Source organism: Archocentrus centrarchus, chromosome 13 (genome assembly GCF_007364275.1).
Source record: "Archocentrus centrarchus isolate MPI-CPG fArcCen1 chromosome 13, fArcCen1, whole genome shotgun sequence".
Taxonomy (NCBI): Eukaryota; Metazoa; Chordata; class Actinopteri; order Cichliformes; family Cichlidae; genus Archocentrus; species Archocentrus centrarchus.
This window is the reverse complement of record NC_044358.1, coordinates 15,897,887-15,925,868: the sequence shown is the minus strand read 5'-3', so window position 1 is coordinate 15,925,868 and position 27,982 is coordinate 15,897,887. Positions and strand designations below refer to the sequence as shown.

Sequence of the window (27,982 nt, the reverse complement as noted above, 5' to 3'; positions counted from 1 at the left end):
GGCTTCGTCTCACGCTGTTATGATGAAGCAGAATGAAAGACTGAAGCTGTTGCAGCATCTCAGTTTTTTTCTTTTTTTGTAAAGTCATCTTTAATTTAGTGCCTTTACTCTTGATCTGCTGTTTTTTAATACAGGACCCCAGATGTTATGAAGATCCATCTTCCAAATTAGACATGATATTCAACGTTCGGAGTTCTGACATACTGAAAATAGGCTCCCGCTGTGCCAATAAGACAGCTTGATGGGCAGAGAGACTTTTTGATGCCATGGATGATTGATTTTAAGTGCTCGTGAGGCTGCCACAAACTCAGAGCTGATTCCATAATGTGTGAGCGAGAAGAGCCCTTTAGTGAGGGGGAGTTAAGGAATAACAACCAGCAGGGTGGCATGCTGGCTGACGGTGACGCCAATGCCAATGACATTCAGACAGGAGATGGTGGAAGAACTGGGGATACTGGCTGTCTGCCAGGATTGATAACTGAAACAGCAGAGCAAGACAAAGTCATCATCTGGGGCACCGACTCTCAGTGCGACGACCCTGATCTGGCTGAGTTTGAGATGCTGGAGGGTCAGGAGTTGGAGGCTTATCTGGTCGAGGAGGAAGAGGACTTTGTTGGGCTTGCAGAGCGGAATGAACTTCAAGAACAGGCCTCAACATGCAGAAAAGCCACAGCAGAAGAGCCGACAGATAATAAGAGCAGAGAAGAGAGGAAGTCAGTACTGAATGGTGCCAGTGAGCAAGAATCCAGTGCCTCTCATGTCTCTGAGAGCAGAGAGGCTTCCAGGACTGAGTTAAGCTCTGAAACGGATGTCTTTGTGTCCTGTCTGTCCACCGTTTCAAGCATGGCCACTGCTTTGGATACTGTTGGCAAGGCTCAGACGACAGACTCCTGGCATGTTGCCTCCGGTCCTCATTCAACCGTCTCAGAGGATCTGACTTCCCAGATATGCACCACTATCTCTGAGAGAGGCAAGGCCTCTCAAAGAGCTGATGATTCTTCGTTTCTTGCTAGAAAAAGCACAATACCCCAGAAAGATGTGGACATGAATTTGAATTCAGCAGTTCAGTCAGAGGATGCTGCATCGCAGGTACAGGATGTCAGTGACAAGCACAGGTTGAATAACAACCATAGAAATAGTACTGAGCACAAGGCTTTAACCTGCCTGACAAAATGTCATAAAGAAATTAACACTAAAATAGATAAAAGCACACAAGCTGATGAAACCCCTGATGTGAACTACACGGCTGCCAAAACAGGTACAAAGGGGACTCAGTCATGTATTGAACCCAAAGCCATAAAGAAACAAGGCTCATTTGATAACACACTAAAAAAACAAAACTCCTTTGACAGGAATCTTAAAAAGCAGCCTTCATTTGAGAATTCCTTAAAGAAGCAGCTCTCTTTTGATAACACCTTAAAAAAGCAGGGTTCCTTTGAGAACACTGCCACTCCCAGCTCTGCGAGTCTGGAAGGGAGGAAGCCATGGGGAAGCCCTAGTCGACCAGCAACTCCTACATCCCCTAAAACTACCTCCTCTTCACCTAAGAGACGGCCTCCTGGCTCTCCAGCCAAGGTCCAGGGCACAAGGGCACTGAGCCTAGAGCGCAGTGACTCCTCTCAAAGAGGAATAAGTCAAACCGTCAAGCTACCGGCGAAGATGAGTTTTAGCAGCGGAATCCCGAAACCTGTCACGCCTCAACAGAAAGAGCCTGAGCCCAGGAGATCTTCACCCACCCAGAAGCCCAAGAACGTGCGACCAAAAATCATCACATACGTTCGAAAGAGTACTCAAGCAAAACCACAAGTCACTGACGCACTAAACGAAGGTTCTACGCAAGCATCGAGATTATCCTCTTACTCCAGCCCACCAGCTCTCAAAGATGCAAAGGTTGCTCCTCAAGCTAAACCTGCACCGGTGCTCTGTTCTTCCAACGTGCTTTTTGACAAATATCGACAGGATATGCAGAAGTCAGGGTACTATCCTCCGGGCGTGGCTGTGACTGGGATAAAACCTCCAAGCAGCACCATCCCTCTAAGAAGTGGAAAGTCGGACAGCTTTCATGAGGCAGCTGAGAAATATCTTCAAGAGGTGAGAACACAGCTTATTTGTGTCTCGTTATGTGTGGTGCAAATACTCCGACTTAACATGATGGCGGCTCAAACTGGCAGCAAGATGGCAACATGTGACTGAAATGTGCAAAAGTTTTAACCACTTAAATTTAATTTAATAAGGAAGAGCGGTCAGTTTAGGCTACGCTGCACACACTGTGTTTTAGGAGTGCCTAAGGTGCCTATGATACGGCGCCTTGCTGTCCATCAGTCTAAAATGTGAATGATGTTACAATAATTAGCTCTACTGATAATGTCCTTCTGCAGCATGTTTCCCATGAAGGAGGCGGTGTCTACCGCTCACCAAGAACCCTGAGGCCTCAGCTCGGGTTAGGTGCAGTCACTAGGCAGCCTGCAGCCAAGTCAAGAGTTCAGCAGGCAGGTCAAAGGTCAGGCTCCTCGCCATTCCCGGCAGCTAAAGTGTCCACCCCAGGCCAACAAGATCTGACAGGTGAGATGATAATGTCTCACCAGAATGTGAGTTTTTTACTGAAATGTTAGTTACATTTTTTAATGTCAGAGACAGTTTCATGTGTTTTAGAGTCTGCTGCATACATTTTCAAAGGCTGTTTTGGGTATGTTTTTCAAAAGTTTAACACAAGCTGTATTTGTGTATACTCTTGTGTATAGTCTTGAGAAATCATTGCAGCAGATCTTTCTCATCGCGCTCTCCTCTGGTATTCTCGGCACATCCCGTCCCGTAGATGTCGAGCTGCAGAGTTATTTATTCAACATTTTTCTTGGGTCTGCTGAGTGATCCACCTAATTTTTTTCCTGTCATGCTTATGGATGAGCCTTGGCTTTCAGCGCCTCAGCTCTTTGAAGTGCAAAGCATTTGAAGAGATTGTAACTTTCACATCCTACCAGCTTGAACTGAACTAATTTTGCCTTCTTACATTATAAATCATAATCTTGGCAGGTTGCACACATGGTTGCACACATGGTGCCGTATTATTTACAATTTACTCATTGGTTATATATATTTTCATCTATGTGTATCATTTTTACAGCTGCAAAGTATTAGTGAAAGTGACATGAATGCTCTCGTTTTACTCATCAGAGCAGATGTCAGTGGCGTATTAAATCTGTAATTAGCATCTCCTGAATTTTCTTCTTTTTATTTCAGTGCAAAATAATTATTCTCTGTCACTCACTCTGCTGCCATGCCTGCAAAAAAAAAAATAAAATTCAGGTTTGTAAAAGGTGTTTTTCTGTCTACTTACCTCTAAGGAGAGCTCAAGAGGACAGGCCCAGAAACCACCCCTAAAAGCCTCCTTCTCAGATCAGGCCAGTCTGGCCTTCGTCCTCCAGGTTTCTCCGCCCTTCCAGCTGCCCGTCTGGCTTCTCTAGGCTTTGTCCGGAGCTCCAGTGTCTCATCTGTATCCAGCAACCAGTCTAATGACAGCGTCCACAGTGATCCAGGCCGAGGTTCTCAGCGTGAGTCACGTCCACTCCACACACGTTTTATAAATTAGGGTAATACTGCATCAGGCAGTGCTCTGTCTAGTTAAAAGGACATCCCACACCTCTGTTTTATTACATCTAAATCTCCTTATTACTTCACCAGCAGGTGTGGCTGTTCCTTCTGTCCTCAGTTACTATAGTAACAGCTGCTCATTTTGTTTCATTCAAATATGCATTTGTAAGCTGCTGCAGCACGGAGCCTTTGAGGAAGAAATCCTGAAGTGCTGCCTTTCCTCAGCCTGCATACGGCAGAATTCCCAGTGCACGTTCCAGTGCCATCACTTATAAGCATCCTACAGGCTTCATTTAAATAAAGCAATGACCGCAAAATTCAGCCGGCAATATAATTATCTCTGTGTGCAACGGAGATATCAGCAAAGTGTCAGCAAATAAGGTGTCATTTAATACTTTTTATAGAAAAATGGTTTTACTAAATATGAGCACCTCTGGTGTGCTGTCTGCTGATTCACAGGGCCGACTCACTGCCCAGGCTGACCACTGCTTGGAAAATGTTTAGACATACTTTGAAGGTCTGGGTCTAAAACTATAGCAAATAATGAAATAATAGCCTGTGCAGGGGGTTCACTAAAAGTAATGATAATTCATACACACTGATTTTGTTTTACTGAAAAAAAACAAAAAAAAACTGAACTTACTTGTCAGATCTAACAAATGAGACTGGCATGTATATTCATAACTTTAATGTGACACAAGGTGGACCCAGAGAAGAGGGAGCCTCCAGACTACCAGGACAGATGGGCCTCAGAGAAACAGGGTCAGGAGCCAACTGCGTCCAATTTCTTAAAAGCTTCCAGCTCCAACCGCCCAGAAACCTGCAACACTAACACAAACACAGCAAAGCAACAGCACAATATACACAAGTCATGGTAAAAATAACACCAGAAAAAAAATATCAGGGAAAGTGGCTCGTTAAAACAAGCTGGTGAATTAATCTTTGCTTCTGTGGAATATTTATTTATAGCATAAGACTCTACAACATCAGATAAAACTAACTGTAACCACTCGGGTAAGGTGGTTATTTTTTATCTATAATGTACATCTGAGCATTTGTTTTTCTAAAGTGTCTCTGTTGTGTCTTTTCTCATTGACGTGTATAGTCGGGGGTTAATGTTGTCCTCTACTCAGACATCACCGCAGTTATTGCAGTCCTTGACAGCTGGTCATCATTTTTATCGTTTAATTCTGACCTGCTGGATGTCGTGGCAGATGGCAGCATCTGTGTCTGCTTCAAGCTCCCTAAAAAGGCTCCATAGTGCACCAAATTATTTGGTACCTTTCCATGCATACCACTGATTCTCATGAAAAAATAACTGCAGTTCAAGACAAGAATAGTGTGAGGGTGACCAGCTTTGGCCAACAAAGACATTGTAGTCTTTGTCTTTTTAGAGCTGAATGCAAGTTTGCCGTGTTTCTTTTCATTGACTCCGTTTCTCTCAGATTGTAAAGTACTCGGGAGCAGCTCAGACAGCTGTCTGCATGCATCACAATGTTTCCCTTTAGGCTGTTGGCTCAGACTGCACCACTCTGTTACCAGCTCCCATATGTGTCAAATGCAGCCACAGTCAAAACATTTTGCTCTCCCAGTACATCCTTGTCATCGTGACGATCGGGCCTGGTAAAATAATGAATTCACTGGTTACTGTAGTTCAGTCAGGAGGAAGTTATTACACAGTATGCTGACTGTATCTATTGTGCTGTGTGCTTTTTGGATAAAATGACACAAGAGTTATGCTCTGTGTTTTGAACTATGGCATATTAGAAATTTCCATTTGACGTGTCTAGAGATTCATATAACCCTTAAGACCTTTTGAAAACCAATATTAATAGTAATGAAACAAGTGACTGGCAGGGTTATAATAGTTTTGGATTTTACATTATTGTTTAGTTTTAGTTAGTTTTTACTTTTTTTCTCTAATTCAGTTAGTTTTAATTAGTTTTCAGAGTGGTTTTGCTCGTTTTTATTAGTTTTTATTTTTGGTTTATTGCTTAGTTTTAGTTTAGTTTCGTTAGTTTCAGTATTAGTTTTAGCATTTTTATACTTTGTCAGGTGCAAGATTCAATGCGCAAAAGTGACGATTGTGTAATAAAAACTCAACAAAAGATACCATAAAGAAATATATTCAACAACCAACAGTTCACAAGACAGAAGCACTACATGCTAAATGTGTAATAATTAGGACACACGTGAACATCAACAGGGAGAAACAAAGAACAATATGAACTCCCAAACTCAATAAATTCTACAATAAACTCCACAATAAAGTTCAGCATCAGTACAGTAGATTAACAACAGCTACATGTGGTTTTTGACAAAAACAAACTCTTTAAAGGAGTCAAAGCTCAAATCCAGCTGCATCCTGATGTTCTCACCACCCGAAGCTGCTTCTGTTTTGGAGCTAGCTTGGTTAGATGCTGCTGATTAGACTTGCAGGGTCTTTGCGGCCTCTGTACACAACCTACGGAAGTGTCCGACCTCATGTCCGCATTTATGCTTGTGTGTTGTGTGTGTTAATTACCTTGTGGTCGTGTGCTGCGGTGCCAGCTGGGACTTTTTTTGGTCCTCGCTCTTTGTGTTCAGTTTTCTGGCTGCAAACATATTTGTCCCTGTTTTTCCACTTCCTTCATTTCCTCATGTCCATTCCGACAGCAGTCTCCCTCCAGGAATTTGCTGACATTTGTGAGTCTTTATACTGATGCTTTGATTATTATTCCTGATTGTTATTCTCTCACTGATAAAGTAGACGGAAACGCACAAGAACTGAACAGGTTCATCACAGTGTTGCGGCAGCGTGGACCCGCTCTGAACCCGGTCGGTTCAGAGCGACTCTGCCGCTTTCTCGTGCACACTCACGCACACAGCTGCCTGACGGCGCTCCCAGCTTAAACTCAGAGAGCGGAAAAATGATCAATCCACAATAATTTCAGTTAGTTTTAGTTAGTTTTTTAAACTCACAATACAGTTTTAGTTAGTTATCGTTTTTTTTTTCTTTTAATTGTAGTTTTTATTTATTTCAGTTAACGACAATGTTTTTTCAATTTCAGTTTTCGTTATTTCGTTCGTTTTCGTTAACTATAATAACCCTGGTGACTGGCTCATTTACAAAAACTGAAACAGAATCATCAGTGGAAAAAAAAAAAAGTTCTATACACTACAAGTATCGTCTGTAGAACAACTTTATTGTTAATGGACATGGGTAAATGCAGAGTGGTGTTTAAACACATAGAGACTCAAAAGATGTAAGTGAAAAAGAAATAGTGCATCATGGGAACCCCTCATCAGCCTAGGCTTATTCATCATCATCATCAGTACGTTAGCTATATGCCGTGGGGGCAGAACAAACATCATTCACCACCATTCTCCACCGAGATGGATAAGGAGTCCAATCCAGGCTCTGATGTCGTCTTTCTACTGATGCAAAGGGCATCCCCTTTTACGTGTCCCTTCAGCTTTTTCAGATGATCATGTTTGTTAATGTTCTTTTAGCTCTTGCTAATGACCAAACCAGGGAATCATGGTCTCCAATCAGGGCTTGGACTCTGAGACCTCAACATTGGTAGTGTGGGAAGATCAGTGAAACTGCAGAAGGCGTTGATAGCAGGTCATTTTGAAGGCACATATTCTCTCTTCTCCATCTCTGCGTTTATAGTCCATGTTTCTTCATAGTCGAAATGCTGTGGTTCCCAAACGCTTCCACTTTGCAGTGATACCATTTACAGTTGATCATGAAATATGCAGGAGAGAAGAAATTTCACAAAATGACTCTTTGCAATGGTGACGTCCTATTGCATTACCATGCTCAAATGCAGTGACTTCTTCAGAATGACCCATTCTTTCACAAATGTTTGTAAAGGCAGAATGAAGGTGTAACGGTTTTTACTCCTAAGTCTCAAATGCTCTGGCCTGGTTTGTGTGAGTGCAGGCTGTAAGATCACTGTGTACCTCATAGTGGTGTGTGATACTGCAAGATTTGGTATAGATCCAATACCAAGTAAATACAGGGCAAGTATCGCCAATACTGATACCGATACGATATTTTTTAATAATTATGAAGAATTTTCATGAATTTTAAGTGTTTTGTGATTTTTTTTTTTTCCTTTGGATCATTAATTAGTTAAAAACCAGGATAGATTTGGGCAAAGTTTATAGGTAAAAAGAAAATACTTTATCAAAATAAAAGTTTTTGTTCTGAAACATTAGAAAAGCAACAGAACTATTTTCTCCATACATTGTGATGTCTGGATTTTTTTTTTTTAAATAAAGTGTACAAAATGATCACTCAAGAACAAATTAAACCTTTTTTTTTCAGGCAGAGTGTTCAGAAAGTATAATACAAAACTATAATAAAAAATATCCCTTCATTCACTAATTTTCTGGATTTTTTCTTAAATAAACAAGCTGTACAAAATGATCACTCCACAACGTTATAAAATATTTAAAGCAAATTCCTTTTTTTCCCAAGTAAAATATGTTACATGTCACGTGACAGTGTAACGTCAAATCACTGTGGGGAGGGGAGGAGCAAAGTGTGCCTGCTCTGTGCTGTGACAGGAGCGGCACTTATATGGGATTTAATCCCATGCACATAAACAGACAGTCAGCTTGCATCTTTGATGAAATCGCAGTACTGCGTACAGGAGAGAAAGGATCACTGTCATTACACTAGTATTGATCAATAGCAATATCAACGTTGGTATAGATATTATCGATATTTGGATCGATCCGGCCACCACTAGTACCTCATGAATCCTCCGCGGGTGTTTACTCCGGAGGAGGCTGTAAAACTTTGTGAAAAGAATCGATAGAAACTCACTTCTGTCCGACAACAGCGACACTGAGGTGAGTTGCTGAGGATTTCCCGGACTTCTCTGTCAGTAATCGCTGTTTTAGTAACTGCTGCTGATTTAGCCGCTGTTAGCTACTGTTAGCCCGGGCTGCTGAAACTTTCTTCGGGGTGGATTTAATGTTGTGGACGACTCGGACACTGAGCAAATAAACTGGGGAAAGTGTGATTTTTTTTTTTTTTTATTATTATTATCTATTTATTTATTTATTAGGACATTCGAGTCTAACATTAGCTAGCATAATGTTACCTTATAACCAGCTGTTGTTGATTAGCCGGTCTGATCTGCTGAAAATCAGTAACTGCAACAATGTAGGGAATAAGTAAATATAAGGTGATATGTAGATGCTGATTAATTTTGTTCCCATCAATATCATCAGTAGAGGATTATTTTGTCAGCTTTATTTGCTGAGGACTGTGTTTCATTGAGCTTTAGCAGAGAAACTTCTCAGGTGAGGTTTTTTTAACTACATTTTCATTAGTTTTTTTTAGTCAGTTGTGGCTTTTATGTTCATTGAAAATTATTTTTGTTGTTGTTTGCAAGAAATAAAAAGGTTCTAAGTAATTTGGTTGTTTTAGTCACATAAAATCATCATTTTATCCAATAATGATTTTTAATAATAACAATAACTTTATTTTCATAGTTTAAACATTTTTTATTACATTTATTTTTTATTTGAGTGATTTTTCTTTTATCAAGCACATTTTTCACCAACTTTTTTTTTTTTTTTTTTTTTTTTTTTAAAGCCTGTCATGTCTGGTAGATCTTGCAAGCAGAACTGTGATCTGAATGCGTTGTTGTGCCAAACATATTTGCTATTTCAAGATGAGCTCTATAGGTTCTCAATAGGCTCTTCTTGTTGATGTTTTAACCCTTTATTTTATTTATCTGAGTTATTTTTCCACATACTATGTAACAGCCAGAGCTGACAGGCTGAAGAAGAGGAAAATAAAGAGAAGAAAAAGGGAGAGAGAAAGGGAGCAAAAAAAAAGGGGAAAGAGCACAAGTCTATTAATCAGATACTTCATCACTTTAACATATAAAAAAATACTATCAATACTTGCAAAAATAAATTTGTGTGTGAAAAACAAAACTAACAAAGCATGTTACGCACACCAACAATTTTGTTGAGTTGTGATTGAGTGGGCGTTTGTGTCTGTGTCATGTTTGTGTCTGTGTCATGGAACGTACTTACCAATGAGGGCAAAACGCTGCAGCTCCACCCATCAGAAGCTAGAGGCAGGTATGGAAAGCCCCCGGAAACCCAGGCCACCAGCAGCCCACCAAGAGCCAGGAAGACCCCCGGCCACTCAGTCCAAAGACAACCGCACACCTACCCCAGCAGACGGGAGAGGGTGGTCTCAGACGGAGCCCCCCCAGTCGAGGAGCGAGGGCTCCAGGGAACCCAAGGCGATGAGAAGCCAGCCCCCCCCCCAGCGGCCAGCCCCCTGCACTGGCCGGCGGCAGGGCCCCCGGGGCCACGGCACCCAAGGACCGCCCGACCCTCCACAGAGCCCCCCCCCACGCCGAAGAAGCCAACGCAGCCCCGCACCGCACCCCCAAGGGGGGCAGGCCAGCACCCACGCCAGAACACCCAGCCCCACCCAGGAACCCCGAGGCACCCCCATCCCAGGGGGGTAGGGGGGAGGAGGCAACCAGCAAGGAGCGGCCAGGAGGCAAGGCACAAGGCCCAGACCCAGGTCCAGCCATACATACAAACACACCCAGACACCCGTGTACACATTTATACACAGATACTCATACATGCCCATACATACTTACCCACACACAGATATGCCATACATACACATTCACTCACCCACCCATACTCACGGAGACGGTGACAAATACACAAAGACACACATTCATCCATAGCTACCCACCCTCTGAAGGCGGGGCAAGTGGAAACCACCCCAGGGCCAACAGCGACCCCAGGACGCCACCAGCCCGGTCCCCAAGGAACCACCCGACCCCTACCCCGGGCGAGACGCAAGAAATCGGGGTGTAAGATGACCCATCCACCCCTCCTCCTCCCCAACTTGTAGGTCTATGTGTTAATGTTTGTGAGTGAATGAGGTGTATAGGGTGCAGTTAAAATTGAGGGGACAGTTATGCCACAAGCGCCAACTGTTGGTCGTCAGTGCTTGCCCACACTGCCCCCCCAAAACCCTCCATGTCTAAAGTGCAAATAAAATTTGGAGACAGACAGTGACGAGGATCCGAGTGGGGCCACCTCAGCGGCCCACCTCATCAACCTCTGAGTAACATGCCTGCCCCAAAGGTCCTATGTGTATCAGGTTGTAAGTGTGTATGTGTTGTGAGTTATAATGACTAAAGTGCAATTAAAACGGAGAGGCAAGTGGTGGTGCAGCTCTCCACGTGGCCTCTCCATCCTACATCTGTGAGTGATGTGTATTCTGTGTGTGTGTGTTTTTCACCAACTTGATGCTGTACTGCGCACACAAGTGTCTTCCACATGAGACCTACTGTAGTACAAGATACCACCAAACAGTTTTTATGACTGGTGATTGTTTTTTCCTCTTCCTAATAAAAATAAGGAGTGTAGCAGTACAAGTCTGTTTCAGTTTCACTTTTCTTTTTAGACTGGTTAAACAGGCAAAAATGAAAACACAGAGTTTTTCTTTCATTTTTATCAAAATGCATCTATCACCGATATTTCAACACTGCCTCACGGGCCAGAGAACTTCATTAAAAAAGAAAAAATAGTGCTTGGTTTGAATGTTCTCAGCCCATCTTTCCTCACTGCTTGTGAATTAGTCACAAGCAGCGTCCTCTGTGCTGGTGATCAGAGGATGCTTACTAGGGGGGGGTGGATTTGTACTGTACATGCATGCTAGAAACAAGCGTTTAGCAGTGTGAGTCAGCCTCCGGCCATCTCCTTTAGCCAATTCGTTTCTTGGCTTCGTCTTCATTTCAGTAGGACGCCTTTGGGAAAAGAAAAAAAAATGTGCTGACTCTCCCAGGTGATTTCATTGTGCTGCAGTGAAAAGATTCATTGTAATCCCGATGGAGGTGTTGCACAGGCCCTGTGCTTTTTACCATCAAAAGTAATTTGATGTTTTCATTTAATCTATTTTTATCCTCTATATTGCCTCTCGTATCGCTAAAATATGGTACTATATATATTTATCATAATACCTTAAGGTATTATGAATTATCGCAGCCTCCTTGAGTCACAGTTTTGCATCTTAATGATGGTATTTTAATTCAAGGGCTCAAAGCTGTCCTTTCGTCTTAGAAAGTGTTACATTACCAATAGTTGCAGCTTGTGTCAGCACAGCCATTGACTGAGGCGCTGAATATTTTATGAGTAACTAGAGATCTCGGGTTCAACTCTTTACTTATGAAGACAAAGCAAATTGAAATGTGTCTATGCAGTGATGGAATTTTTGACTGTTAGAGAATTAAAGGTTTATGTCATAGAAATGTATGCATGATACAAAACGTATGTAACAACTATAATAATTTCATCCTGATTATCTGAAGGATGTTTCTGCAACCACTATTCCATAGTTTGGTTAAAAAACAAAGTCCTTCATTTCCATAAAAGCTAGAGGCATAACAGCAGCTCTTATGAATAATTACGATGTTTACAACATGCAAATCTTGATGAGATTTTGCAGTTTAGAGAAAAAAGCTCCATTAGGAAAGAGTGTAATGGTCCGAAACGTGCATAAAATTGACAATTGAAAGCTTTAATGCCACCATCCACAGTGTTTCATTTTCAAACTGGCAATCCGAATTCGCTCAGTATTACTAAACCAAATGAAATCTTTAGGTTTAAGAAAAAAGAACACAACAAGAATACAGGAACATAATTTACTGTAGGCCACGCCAGGCTCTGTGCTCAGTCCACTGAGACATGAGCCGCTGTTAAACTCCTGAAACGTGTCCATGAATGTGTTGCACGAAAAGCTGGTAGACACTGAACCAGTCACAAATTAACCACACAGCTGTGACATATCTGGAAAACATCAAATAATGAGTATGCAGGGAGACCAAAATATCTGATAAACAGTAACCTCTGGGTCATTCCATGAAAATCAAATCTGAAAAGGTTCCTACCAGCCCCCCTCAGAATCAGCTCGTTTCTTTTTTGTTTGTTTGTTTTGGCTAAAGGTTATGTAGCATATTCATTAAATATGCTACATAACTTTGGCACAGCTATAAGTTATCAATATGTAGGTAAAAATGAGACCTTTCATGTGCTATAACTGTTTTTGAACAGACAACCTTACCAAAGGATATGATGGATGCTTTTGTTACAGTATAACAGACATTATGTTGGGTGAAGTTTCGACCCTGTAAGCCTGTAACTCTTTGAAGGTAAAATTGGGAGGCACTCACTGATATTTCAAGGGGTGACCCATATATTAAAAATCGGTGCTAGAACATGTATGACTGCCTTACATAGGCTTAATCAGATTCAAATTACAATATTTAAATAAAAACTCACTCATCATATATAAATAGCAACATTGTGTGATCTTGCCACAGTCACTCAGTATGTTTTTCTGTTCTGATATCCTTCCAACTCCATAGATCCCAGCAGTGGCAGTGATGACACACCTCAGCATAAAGCCACAGCACCACCCAGAGAAGCCTCCCCTGCTCAAAGCCGGCCTCAGCCTCCCAACGCCCCCAGCCTCCAGCGGCGCAGTCTGCCACCACAGCACTGCTCCCCACTCGGTACAGCACTTTAGCACACAGCCAGGGGAAGCAAGCGATTGTGTGTGTGTGTGTGTGTGTGTGTGTGTGTGTGTGTGTGTGTGTGTGTGTGTGTGTGTGTGTGTGTGTTGGTGGTGGTGGTGATGGAGATGGAGATCACTCCGACTGATAAACTGTAGCCTGCAATTCACACGTTTGATTTTGCTCCTCAGTAAAAGTCCCACATATTTTCACCCCTCTGATGACAGCTTCAATAACCTCTTATTGAAGTTACTGATGAGTTTTAAATGAAAGCCGGAGGGCAGAACAATTTACAAACGTTGATCTGTTGTGTTTTACATTTATTTTAAATGAAAAATGTGAAGATTTTTGAACAGCACACTACCAGGTAAAATGAAATAGTTTAATGAATCCCAATTAGTTTGAGTAAAATGACTTTTAGGGTTGCTGTCAAGCTATTATTTTATACATTTTTCTGTTTTTGTGAGGTGTTTCCTCACACAGTATTATTAGTGTACCATGTCCCCTCTTCTTCCAGTATTTAAACATGTATATTGATTTATGTAGTTCTTGATTGACAATAAGGGAGATAGTGTGTTTAGCAGAAAATAAGGGTTCCCAAACTGAGCTGTAGTTTATGAGCATGAAGTTGAGCTAGCAACATTAAACACAGCTGTGCTGTTTGTACTCAGACATTTTTACAGTGATGACAATTATGATTGCAGTTGAGAATATGATGACTAATGATTGAACGTCCATGTTCATTTGCTTTTTAATGTCCAGTTTGCTTATCGAGGTTCCAATTTAGGACTTCAAGAAGAATTAGTACAACATTTAAAATAGTAATTCTCCCAACTGAGCCATCTGCAGTGCTTCTTAACTGTTGCCTAGCATTGCATCACAGTAGGGGTACAGTACCATACAGTGGACTCCCCATCTGATCGTGCAGGCATCTTTGTTGTTAGCTGATGGATGCACAGTGGTGCTCATGTTGGTGTCTTTGCAGTGAATTTGGAGTATTGGTGTCATCCAGTGGCCACAGTTTGTATTTCTGGGTGGATCATCACCTGCTCCAGCTTCCTGCAGCAGAATCTGTGTGAACAAGTGGAGCAGCAGCTCCACCTAGTGGTCACTGCACCACAGTGACCATCACTGAGGCTTTTGGGTGCCTTTTAGCCTATCCCCCATCATACCATACATAGCATAATATTTTTCTATTTTTGCAGTCAGTTTTTATGCTTTCAGTTATACACAGATGTGACAAATTAAAGGAAAAAAATAACAAAGTGTCTTAGGTTTTGGAGCTCTGCTGGAGGGACAAGCATCACCCCTCATTCAGTGGGGAAAAAGCACTCTCATCTGGATGGCTCTTATCTTATTATGGTATAAATGTGATCACACAGAAGAACCCCAGAGCATAACATGGCCACCAAATCTCCTCACTGCAGGAGTCAGCGGTTCAGTTTTAGTTCAATTTGCCATCTGTCTGCACGTGAATATCATAGTTTATTTAATGGAAACTGACTCTGTTTTGTAAAGTCATGCATGTTTTATTTTAAACTTTGATCTTAAGTAAAAGACTAAAAAGAGTATTGTTCAAGAAGGTAATGCAACAAATATAGATTTATTAAATTTAGGGAAATAATATCTGTGAGAGAAAACAGAAAGTGTTTGTTTGTTTGTTTGTTTTAATTATGAATATTAACATTTTTCTTTTCTACACAGCTTCTAGGAGAGATTTGCAGAAGGACACGGAGGCTGAGCTGTCACCAAAGTCTTCCCCTAAAAGGTTTGCAGTGGTTTCACCCAAGCCACAATCCCCCGGTGAGTCAGCCCAGTCAGACTGCATACATTTAAACACGCTGCAAGCACGTAAGGTACACTTAATACTGTGTCTCTGGTTTACACCATCAGCTGCCACTGTAGCTTTAAAATTTTGCAGGCACATTTTCTTCCCATGTCACTCTTGCTCTCTCTCCCCGCACATCATCCCAGACTTCACCCATGGCACCGTGATGTTGTCATAGCAACAAGCCTCAGTAGCTCTAATGCTAGGACGGCTCCTTCAGGAGCAGCGCTGCTGGCTCAGATTACAACTGTACAAGTCAGCAGTTTAAGACCACACGGGCCAAACAGTGCAGCTAATGAAGGTTTTCATACTGCACAAATAATACAGTCATACGGGGGAAGTGTGACTGTATTGATGCTGATTGTTCTGATCACTGAGCAGATGATTAACATTAAGTTGTCACTGTGGCAGCAGATGAACCAATGAAGATCCGGGCAATGAGGAGTTCATTTATTTTATATCTGCGTGGGCTCAACATATAAACCAAAATTCATTTTACATTTTGTTTGACCAAAAAATATTTTTAATATCAGGAAATCCTGATGATTCAATAGCTGGAATTAATGGTATTGGCTTTGCTCTTTTGCATTATACAGTAGATGGCTTTAATTAATTATCAAAAATGATTAAGTCAATATATTTTGCACAGTTATTAAACAGCAGATTATCAAATACTGTTAATATGTAACTGAATAACAACTACCAATATTTGCTAGCGTATGTTTTGATAATATAAACTCTGTAATGTGAGATGGCAGCCATGGTTTGTACTCGTGCTGTTCTCGTTTTACCTGAACAAATGTTGGAAAGACATTTTACAACACTAGAATTTTAATAATTGTAATAAAATTATGACAGCAATTACATAAAGAAATTCACCAGTTTGATTTCACACACGTGATAATCTTTAGACGTGTTATATTGTTCCCTTTAAAAACGCTTTATTAAATCTGAGGAGAAATGCATCAAAATACTGCATTCGTGCTCCTGTTCTGTGTATCTGCAGTTCGTGGTCGGACAGCAGCAGCAGTTCTCGGCGCCGTTCGGACCGAAAGGGCGCAGGAGCTGGATCGTGCTCTGATCCAGCAGCTGCGAGAGCGATGCGAGCGACAGGCCCTGCAGCTGCAGACCCTTCAGGCTCAGTTAAAGAGGGCCTCGCTGTGCACGGACGTCTTCAGCATCACTACCCAGCACTTCTGTCACAAGGTAACATTTAGTGCAGGGGGTGTGTCACATGTTCAGCTTCTACTGGGTTCCTTTAAGCTCCGTTTAAGTTAGCTTTAATATCCAAGATGTGCTACTTTTTTTTTTTAATCTTAAGACAACTTTTCAGAACGTAATTCGAACAGTGTCTTAAATGATGCTCAACTGGTTTCTGGATATCAGGAATTTGATGTGTTCCTGCATTAAAAAGATGGAGTTTCCGTTGAGAGTTCAAGCTTGTAGCTGCATGACTGTGGAACGATAGCATGTCTTTTTTTTTTTTTTTTTAAATGACCCTGCAAGTTGACTTTCATGCCACGAAGAACAAGCTGCTCACTAAAGTTGGAACTTGAATGCTTTATCAAATCAAAAAATAAAATATTGCATCAGTCATTGTTATATATGTTGTTAGATTCATTGTGCAGCTGTTATTGAGCTGCACAATGAAGTGCAGTGAGCTCCACAGAGCAGCTACTCAGTGTGTTGCATTCACTGTCACAAATGGCACCTGTAGCATCCGTCGTTTGTTGTCAGGATTCTTTGTTCACAAAGGGAACCGCTTCCTTTCAAAGCTCTTGTGACTGATTTTGAGAATGGTTCAAAGGCAGCCGCATTTATCGGTTTGGAGTGAAATGCTGAGGATTTCCAAAGGGTGTTTTTTTTTTCCCCTGGTTTATAGAAAGGGAATGCTTTTAGGATGTGTTGTTTTATACATGTAAGTACAGTGGCGTGCGTTTGATAGAGGTGTGCAGCGTATCTTGTTGTGTCTATTCTTCTGATGCTGCTGGACGGTTGACTCAGTGGAATCTAAATACATTTCATATTTAATATTCTCTTTTTTTTGCTGTGGTTTTTCCTGCATTCTGCTCAGATGAGGCTGACGGTGTTTTCTGTTTCTCAAACCTGCTTTTACCTCTTGTGACGGCCCTTTCCTGGTCCTCCATTTACATCTAATTTATCTGCCAGCCCCACCCACGGGTGGTGCTCCACAGCTGGAGATGAATGAGAGTAGAGCTGACTGTCCAGGCCTGCCTCTGAGCTCTAAAGGGTGGCTTACATTAATGTGAGATACATAATTTGATGGGAAAAAATTACCATGCAGTTGCAAATAACTATATATTTATGGATTCATGATTAAATGTATTTGGATTTTCAATTTTCCAATACTGGGTGATATTTCTGATACTTCCTGTATTTCTGTGGTGATATGACTGGATATTTGTAACTAGGAGATCTTTCCATGCATCTCTTCCATCTAACTGTAATCCAGTATCACTGCTCCCACGTGTCCATACGCTGTTTTAGGATGCGTGACAACATATCCTGATGAGGTTTAATTATGTTTTAAAGAGTGAAGTAATCATTAAACTAGATGCCTAATATTGCATTAACATCAGCCGAGTTTAAATGCCTTATAATGATTACTAAATGAGCTATTAGTGCAGTTAGATTTTTTGCAGCAAAGTTTTTATCCAGAGTATTGATTTGGATGTGATTTCTTTAGTCAAAGCTACTGAAATAAAACCACCTTCTGTACTTGTGACATCCAGTGACAATAAATTGAATCCAAATTCCTTCATATGGGATTCACATTCTGGGGACTCTTGTCTTTATCTCCCTGAGATCCAAGCTCTTGTTTGGGATGCATTTTTTATTTATCTTAGCTTATTGTGATCAGTCAGATATATATATATATATATATATATATATATATATATATATATATATATATATATATATATATATATATATATATATATATATATATATATATCTGACTGATCACAATGCCTAATATTGCATTTTTATTTCAGTAGCTATTTTTATTTATCTTAGCTTATTGTGATCAGTCAGATATATATATATATATATATATATATATATATATATATATATATATATATATATATATATATATATATATATATATATATATATATATATCTGACTGATCACAATGCCTAATATTGCATTAACATCAGCCGAGTTTAAATGCCTTATAATGATTACTAAATGAGCTATTAGTGCAGTTAGATTTTTTGCAGCAAAGTTTTTATCCAGAGTATTGATTTGGATGTGATTTCTTTAGTCAAAGCTACTGAAATAAAAATGATCTCCCTCCCCGTCTTCTTCTGCTACATTTTTTTTCTCATAGATTCAAAAGACCGTGTGTGTGTGTGTGTGTGTGTGTGTGTGTGTGTGTGTGTGTGTGTGTGTGTGTGTGTGTGTATCTGTGCCTGTGTGTGTGTGTGTGTGTTGCTCCCTGCCATGTGTGTGAATGTGATCTGGGGCGTGTTGGTGGGGGTTTGAGGAGAAGGCAGGCAGAGCTGGGCTGGGGCTGGCAGTCTTTGTTCTAGCAGGGATAAATGATGGTCGCAAACCAGGAAATGAGGTGAGGCATTGGTCTTTCTGTCTCTCCTCTCCTCCCCTCTCCTTCCCTCCCCCTCTGTCTCGCTTTCTGTATCTTTCTGGAACTCGCATCTGTCACTGCTGCCTCCCGAGCCGGCTAAGGGATGCTGCTGCTGCTATCTGCTAGCCTAGTATGGGCCACTGCTGCTGTAGGCTCCGTTTCCTCCGTCTGCTCTGTCTGGACCAAACGGTAAAGTCCGCGTCTTCTGCAGGCAGCGAGCTGGTTTCAGCACCGAGGATTCCTCGATGTATGTGCGGCTGTGCGCATGTGTTTAGTGTGGGGGGGTGGTGGTGGGGAGGGGTCTGTTTATATGATCATTATTTTCACTTGTTTCCTAGAGACAGAGCATGATAGTCAATGTAAAGCTGTGTGTGATTGTGCTGAGTCAAAGCAGGCTTGTGTGTTGCACTGAAGATGTTTCTCTCATTTTTAGAACAGTTTACAGGGACACACAGGATAAAATGTCACTGCCGCTGTGCTCTGATTATTTTTGGGTGTTTATATTGTGTCCTTAATATATGTCTGCTGGTTAATTTGAGGTTATTATGTGGCAAAGAATGCATTGTTTTTTGTTTATTTGGTGCTAATTAATTTCCCATTTACAAGAAATCACATGTTCGGTGTTCTTTATAAAATTTGAGCTGTAGTTTCCTGTGTGTTCGTTATACAAAGCAGCTGCACACTGGGAGCTTTTTATGGTCTCACTAATTAGGTTAATTAGCTCATTACAGCATATGCTTGAGAATAAGCACGGTTACTGTAAAAATATTGAAATGTACTATAGTGAAATTATCAATAAGTTGATAAGCTTCAGCTCATTGTGAGTGTAAACAGAATATTGTTCATATGTGAACTTTAATGAGACCTTTCCAGCTACTGAGAATGATCACTGTTGGTTTTTGGGTAATTATGATGGCCATTTTCCGTATTTGGTGACGGATCAGATGATTAATAAAAGAGCTGCAAAAAATAGCAAAACGGTGTGGGTGATAAAGGAAAACCGTCATCAGAGGCCGCCCTAAAGACGGATTAAGTTGCCTTGGCAGGAGCTGAATACGATGTGGGAAAATTAGAATGCGTGTCCCGTAACTCCCTGGAGATTTAAATAGGTGGGTCCGGTGGGCAGGACTATCGATTGATGGGTAGCAGCAGAGGTGGAGCCGAAGCATATGAAATAAAAAAAGCTGCTGACCCCTCCTGAGGTCACTACAGTCTCATCTTGATGGCTTTATGTTCCAAGTAAAACCTCTTAGAGGGTGACATCACAGCTCTCATACATTTTTCACCTGCTGCTCTGTTTCTTTGTCTCGTCTAAGCACAGATTTACGATCTCTTCTTCCTTTCTTTTAATCTCTCGCAGTCGTTTTACAGTCTGAGTCTTTCCTCTGAGGGAAACGTGCATACCAGACATGGCGAGTGCTGTTTGTGATCACTTTACAGTCACTGAAGGTGGTGCTCACAGGCTTCCACATTTAGCGTAAAAATGTACTACAGGCAGAAATCTAAGAAAGAAGAGTCTGTCCCACCACCTTCTGTACTTGTGACATCCAGTGACAATAAATTGAATCCAAATTCCTTCATATGGGATTCACATTCTGGGGACTCTTGTCTTTATCTCCCTGAGATCCAAGCTCTTGTTTGGGATGCATTTTTCATTTATCTTAGCTTATTGTGATCAGTCAGATATATATATATATATATATATATATATATATATATATATATATATATATATATATAAAAAGCTTCCTCTTTGAACAGGAAGTTGTTACTTTGTTATATAGTTCTTACATATTTTTGGGGGGAAGTATGTCCTTATAGGAGGCCAATGGGTTTATTTTACAGCATAACACAATAAAGTCAACACTGCTTAACAAAATCTGAAACACTATTGAGCAGAATGAAGTTTAAAGTGCAGAAAAGCCAAAGGGTGACATCCCCATGGGAGGAAGCAGGGTCTCAGAAGCTTCCATCACTGGCTGAAGTTTCTCTGTCCTGATAATAGAAGTTGGAGGGTGTGCAGAGACCACGTGATTACAATATGCCAAAAAGGGTTTTATGCATTCATTGCCCAGTATTATAAAAACATGATGCCTGCTGTAGCTTTCCTGTACGTCCCCTGGCTATCGTGGTCCATAGTGAAATAGAGGATATGCTGAAATTTATGCACACACAGAGAAAATTATAAGCATATTGTTTATGATTGAAGACATATTTCAAAAACTTTTGTCACAATTCCTTATGACTTTTTTTTGTGAACAGCAGACACCCCAAATCTCAACTTTATGAGCTTTATTCTGGTGTATAAGCACCAGAATAAAGCTCATAAAGGATAGTAAATGGAACTAGCTGGTGATGGTTTTGTGACAGTGTAAAATGTAGTTTGTGGTTGTTGCTGTTTTTGGATGATTTTTTTTGTATTGGTTACTCAGTAATATCTCTGTTATAATACAAAGATCTGCAACATTAGTATTTCTTCTAACTCAGGGTTGTTGAGTGCATAAGAAAAGAAGTACCTTTTTTTTTTAATTTTTGGGTGTATTGTTGTCCTGGGTCTCTCCACCATTTTGGTTTGAGAACTGAAGAAGCCTTTAGGATGAGATGTGAAACATCTTCAAGAACCAAAAAGTCCAGTCTCCTTTTTTTTTCAGGCTCCAGAGAATAACTCGAGAACGATGTGACCTACAGTAAGAGGTTCAAATTGTTAGATTCAACTCATTGTCATTATGCGCACAAGGCACGCAACAAAATGATCATTCCAGATCACTAATCCAGAGACGAGCATCTGCGGTCATGCAGCCAGAGACCGGCGCTACCGTTAGGCAATGTGGTTTAAGGACACAACGCAGCGCAGGGACAGGGGCTCGAACCGGCAACCCTCAACCACTCTGAACCTGTTTACGGCCAAACGTGAAGCAGTTCAAATCTTTATGGAAAAACTGAAATTCTGGTTTGGTTTCTTTAACACTGTGTCTGTAATCTTGAAGAAGACCTGCAGTTTTATGACTGGGAGCATGGCTGAAAGTTTATGTGAAGCTTGTAACATTGTGATTCACATTAATAGGTATTTTATTCACATGAGCGTTATGCAGTATCATAACAAACTCTGGTGAAAACCGGTAGCACCAGAATGAAAACAGAACCTGTTAAGATTGTTTGTCACGCTCGCTCGCTGCCACCATCAGCATCCACGACAGAGATCTTCCATTATTGGAATTCCATGCTTTATTTTTACTGCTGCACTGACAAGAAACCCCAAAAATCCATGTGGACTGTCTAGAGATGTACAACTCTTTGTGTCTTTTCAGAGTGAGAGTGCCATTGTGAAGGAGAGGGAACTGTCCCTGGAGCTCGCTAGAATCCGTGATGAAGTGGGTAAGTGGGATACGGCGTTACAGATACGGCACCGCGGGGAGGACAGAAAGCAGTGAGTCACTCACCGCTCACAAGCCATGATGTATTACCCGGTGTTTTACCACAAGGAACGGGACCGCGAGTGGCCCGTGGGAATTCACCTGGCAGATGGCAGTCTGGATTTAGTCCCAGACTGAACATTAAATACCACCCACTGTGCAGCAGAAAAACACCTGTGTTAACATTGTTTCAAGTCAGACTCTAGAACAAATGCTTTTGAGCAATAATATACAATAAAAAACTGATAAAGTTACCATACTTACCTTTCAACGCTACATGTGTATCCCTTGTGACATTAAAGTCCATAAGAATAGAAGAAATAAAGAAAAAGCGAGACTGTGTAGAGTTGAAATAACTCACATGTCTTTTTTTTTTTTCTTCTGTCTCTATTCCAGCCTTCAGTGTTGCACACTGGGAGCAACTGCAGCAGGAGAAGGAGGAACTGGAGCGTCGTTTTGAGTCTGAGCTGCAGGGATTGCGGGCTCAGCAGCAGAAGGAGCTGGGAGCGTTGGAGGAGCGGCTGAAAGCGCAGCACACGGATGAGACGGAGAGTCTGCAGGGCCGACAACAAGCTGAGCTGGAAGAGCTGCGCTTCAATCAGCAGGAGCAGGTCTGTGGATAGAAGCTGTCACGTTTGCCCGCGTCTCGTGTAAGGAAGTGAGGATGTAAATTCACTCAAAAAGTTTATCTGAATGACAAAAAACATCATAAATAAATGTTATTTTTGATTGTGGCTCTCACGGCATTTTGAAATAATTACTTTTTATTTAAGAAATATTAACAGGAACATTAATTTCAGTGGGAGAGAAGCCAGTAAATACTATTATCTGTCAGATTCTAACACTCCTGATACTTACGCATGCATGTGTGTGAACAGCTGGGAGCACTGATGAGTTATCTTTGTGATTGCTGTCTGCAGCTTGAGGAGATGAGTCAGAATCATGAGGCGTCCTTGATGGAGATGGAGACGGCTCACAACGATACACTGGCCACTCTGCAAGAGGAGCATGCCAGGACCGTGAAGAGTAAGCACCCCATTTAAAACCTGTTGTCGCCCTGCACTGAGTCCCTGCGGGTCAGGAGAGATGATGATGATGATGATGTGCTGTTTCTCCTGTCAGATTTGAAGATGGCCCATGAACAGCAGAGGAAGTCTTTGGAAGAAGAGTTTGAGAAAATCAGACTGTCATTGCAGGTTTTCAACAGTTTTCCTTAAAAAAAAAGACATGATTTATAGATTATTAAAGTCATTAACAGTTTCTTATCTCTCGGCGCGCGGTCACCAGGATCAGGTGGACACGCTGACCTTTCAGAACCGAAGTCTCCGAGACCGAGCGAAGAGATTTGAAGAAGCTCTTCGCAAGAGCACAGATGAGCAGATCGTGGTAAGTGCTTCTGACTGCTCTTGTGACAGAAGCAGCATAAAAAATTTGACTAGTTGGCCTTAAAGCTCTTTGGTGTTATTTCTGATGCTTTTTGAGGATGCTTTGGCTCCATATAAACACATTGAGGAGGACCTGAAGAGCCTCAAAGAAGTTCTGGAGATGAAAAATCAACAGATCCACGAACAGGAGCTGAAGATTTCAGAACTGGAGAAAATAGTAGGTTTCAAGTTTTTGCTTTAGTTTAGCATCAGAGAACATTTGGAGTATGTTTCCAACCATCAAATGCATTAAAACAGGTAGTGTAGCTAAGCTAACAAGGCCAAAAAAATCAGTAGGATTCATGACAGCTTGCTCAGATTTCTAGATGATTGAATTAGTCATAAAGTGTATCATTACTGCAGCCTTCCCATTTACATCCCACCTGCTTTCATTAGTCCAAATGTTTCCTTTGTGAACCCACATCATTTAGTCTGCTCCCCCGTTCCACTCGTTCCACACGTCACTTGAAGAATTTAATGTGGTGTACGCTGTCACCTGTGTTTTTGAGCAGGCTGCAAAGAATGTGTTCCTGGAGGAGAAACTCCAAGTGTTACAGCAGCAGAACGAGGACCTGAAGGAACGAATAGACAAGAATCTCGCTGTTTCCAGGTCAGAGGAAATGCAAACTGGTGCTGATTGAAAACCGAGGTCAAAGCAGCTTAGAAGTCTCGCTGTTTTCTAGCTGCATCATCCAAGCTATGAATCCAGAATATTTTTGTTTACAGAGGTTCATCATTAATGTTTAAAAATACAGTACAATGGAAACTAGAACATTTACAGTAATGCAGGAATTTTATACTTTAAGTTCAAACAAAGTAAACCACATGATTCAGTAGCTTATAGAACCAGCTTCAGCATCAATAACTTCTGTCTGATTTTATCAGGTTCTCACATCATTGTGGAGAAATGTTGGTGCACTTTTCTGTTCAGTGTTGTCAGTTCATTGAGGTTTGCCAGCATTCATTTATGCACAGCTCTCCTCAGAGCCCATCACAGCGTTTCAGTCCGGTGGAGGTCTGGACTCTGATTGGGCAGCTCGATTCTTTTCCTTTTCAGCCGTTCTGTTGTGGTTTTGTTGGTGTGCTTGGGATCACTGCCCTGTTACATGGCTCAGTTTGGACAAAGCTTTAGCGGTCACGCAGGGAGCGGCAGTGCAGTTGCGCTTGTGAGACTGACTTTACAGTCAAAAACATTCACGAGTTTGGGTCTAACTCCTTACCAGACCAAGCTGTGTCCCCCGCTGCATCCAACCACCTGCAAACAGACACGGTGATTTTGAAGTTCAATAAGTACACGTTTGTCAAGTTATTAAGTAACCAGCATTTTTCCTTGTCTCCTTCCCTCTTTAGGCAACTCTCTGAAGAGAATGCTAATCTGCAAGTGCACGTGGAGAAGGAGAGCAACGAGAAGAAGCGCCTTAGTCGCACCAACGAAGAGCTGCTGTGGCGGCTGCAGACCGGCGAGCTGAGTCCTCGCATGTCCCCCAGCTCCTCCCCAATCCATCGGCCCCCCTCCGGACAAGGCTCCCCCGCCCGCCCACATTCCTACCATCAGTGACGCTCATCTGGAAGCTCTTGTCACCAAAAGCTTTTTGCATTTTTAAAAACTCTTTGTTGAATGTTTCTCTCAGTCAGAGTGCTACACTCTGTAGCAACAGCAGTTTTGCTTCTTGGAAAAATCCACTTGCTTATGTGATGCGTTTCCAAAGTTGAACCCCAATGACCTAACCAATTGTACCGATGATCACACCTGTTACAGTAAGAAGGAATTCTCAGCCCTCCACTTTTCCTACTCCACGCCAACGCCCCACACGACAGATGCGCCGGAAAACTCCCAGAGATTGTAGATTGATCGGAGAGCAGAATCAAAATCACGGTGCCTCATTTCCATGTTTTCGCCTACATCTCCATCTTCTCATCCAGCGCTCAGGATGATGGATGAACAAGACAGAATGATAATCAAAAGTGCAACAGCAAACACAAAAAGCGCCTTTTGCCATCCATTCTCTCCCACCAGCAGCATCCACCAGGACAAGGGAAATTCTTTGAGTAAAATCACAAAACTACCTACAGTAAGTGCAGATTCTTCTCTGGGGCTGTTTCAGGAGTTTATGACCGACTACCAAGCCATTTAACCTCAATCATCCATGCTACTTTCTAACTTGCGTATCAGCATTGACCCGAAATGCGTGGCTACAACATCATCACGACTTTGTAAAATCTGTACATGTATTGCTCTCTTTAAAGCATGATCTGTCTTCCAGTTCTAATTAACTATATTTTAGGATTACCTGCAGTCTGAAGTGGCACAGAAGGGCAAAGGAGCATCACAGTTCAAAACTGATTTCTGATGAAGTTCAACAGGATCCATTCAAGTTAAAACCGTTGTGTTACACATTTCACAGTAGGCGAGTTGATGCCCTTCACCTTCAGCTCAGTTAATAAAATGCACTGCTCAAAAAAATTAAGCAAACACTTGCTAATCATAGTGCAATGAAATGTCAGTTAAACTTCAGGGATATCAGTCTGTCCAGTTAGGAAGCAAAAATCATCGTGAATCCATTTCATCTGCTTAGGTGCAAAGTGACGAGGTGTACTGGAGAGGCAACAACACGACAGCCCCCAAGAAGGTAATGGTTTTGCAGGTGGATGCCACACACCAGTTCTCACTCCTCATCCCTCCTGACTGGTTTTATCCCTCCTGAGTGTGGAGGAGAGACCAGGGGATAGGCTGTGACCCGAGGAGGGCGAGACCGGTTGCAGAAAGGCATCGGCTCAGCAGCAGGAACAGCGTCTGCTCATTGGTCCTTCCTGCGAGCAGCACCGGGAAGATCGCTCCAGCAGGCGCGTGTTTCTGACCAAACTGTTAGAAACAGACTCCATGAGCATGAGGTCCCAACGTTCTCGTGTGACCTGTGCTCACGCCTCAGCTCGATTTTGCCCAAGAACACCGAAACTGGCAGGTCTGCCGTGGGCTCCTCATTCTGTTCACAGATGAGCAGTTTCACATGCGACTGATGTGAAAGAGTCTGGAGACATCGTGGGGAACGTTATGCTGCCTGCAGCGTTAACCAGCATTAGATCTGACAGTAGGTCTGCGATAGTCTGGGGAGGCATTTCCTCAGCGGATGGCAGTCGAGCTGCACGGGGCTGGGCTGTGATCACAAATCACACAAAAAGATTTCGGGATCTCTCTCCTGTTATGGAGTCAGTTTGTTCACAAACATGTATATAAGGAACCACCTGCAGGTCATAGTGTAGGCTGCTCCTGTTCTTCCTTGCCCTTCTTCAGCTCATCTCGTGTAACGGTTCCTCTCCTGGTCCCGACCTGGACTACCTGTGCACAATGAATGGACTGCAAGTGCAGTCTCACACTACCAGCAGTGACAGTGACACAAGCAAAGAGCAAAACCAGAGAAAGGTCAGTCAGGAAGGATGAGGAGAGAGCAGTGGTCTACGGTCACCATCTGTAAAACCGTTGCCTGTCCAGTGCACCTTTTGTCCTTTCCATTTGCACCAAAGTAGTTGAAATAGATTCACAACTAACTGGACACATCTCTAAAGATCATCTGACTTTGTGTTAAACTTTGTGGGTTTTTTTTTTTTTTTTGAGCAGTAAACATCTCCTACACAAACAAAAATGCAGGCTCTGTAAAAACCACCAAAGAGGAAATCATTGAACACAGACATTCATTAAGTACTGTAGCTGTCACATGGTTGGAATTCATTGCTGCAGAATCAGCCATAAACGGTGCCGATGTTGCAGAACGTAGATCTGTTTTTGCATTTTAAGATTATGCTATCAGGGCTCTTGCAGCTACCCGAAACTGTTGCTGTTTTTGTGTTAAATTATTTTATTTTGCGTGTGTGTGTGTGTGTGTGTATTCACCACATAATTCTTTATAGAGAAAAAAATTGTAACCGCAGTTGACAAAAATTCCAAAACTGGCTACAATTTTACCGAAATAAGAATGAGTCTGATTGCAGTGTTACCTCGTTTCTCATTGTAGAGAATAATCTCAGGTCTTGAGGAGAATTATGAGTCATCAAAAGGAAGCAACTGCCTTTTTTTTGTATTGTATTTTTTCTGTGTTTACATATCCACTTCTCTCAGACGTCTGTTTTGCCAGATACCGTTTCTAGAAAAATGTATTTGGATGTAAGCAGTGTGTAAAAACAGTATTAAAGAACACCGTAAAATTAGGAAATACATAAAGAATTAAGTGAAATGGTGTTTTATTACATTAATATAATAGATTAACGTAATAAAGCAGGCTTTCTTTTCTCCATTCCCTCAGGCATAAAATCTGTGATTTGGTTGAGTTAAATTTACTGTCTGGACGTCACGTTTATGTTTAACTTGATCGCTGGTGTTTTGAAAGGAAGTGGAAATGACGGCTCTCTCCATCAGGTACTCTGATTGCACTGATCGCCTGTGTGTCCTGTGGACATGTCCTTGTACTCATTGACTGAATGTTTGTCCAACTCTAGAATAAGGTTTTGTTTACAGTGTCAGAAAAGTTCGGTGCGTCACAGCGATGTCGCTGCTTCTGCCG

The 27,982-nt window shown here is 41.7% G+C and overlaps 1 protein-coding gene across 1 annotated transcript; it reads left to right on the top strand.

Annotated features, from left to right (window-relative positions):
* The first annotated feature begins 324 nt into the window (after positions 1-324).
* mtus2b (microtubule associated tumor suppressor candidate 2b) lies at positions 325-27,739 on the top strand. Its single transcript, XM_030744208.1, has 15 exons — positions 325-1,089; positions 1,429-2,091; positions 2,379-2,562; positions 3,342-3,548; positions 13,002-13,148; positions 14,853-14,951; positions 15,983-16,182; positions 21,898-21,964; positions 22,399-22,613; positions 22,923-23,028; positions 23,125-23,198; positions 23,290-23,388; positions 23,485-23,604; positions 23,939-24,036; positions 24,777-27,739. Exons 1-15 carry the CDS (start codon positions 325-327, stop codon positions 24,982-24,984), a joined length of 3,252 nt encoding a protein of 1,083 aa, XP_030600068.1. The 3' UTR covers positions 24,985-27,739.
* The last annotated feature ends 243 nt before the right edge of the window (positions 27,740-27,982 follow it).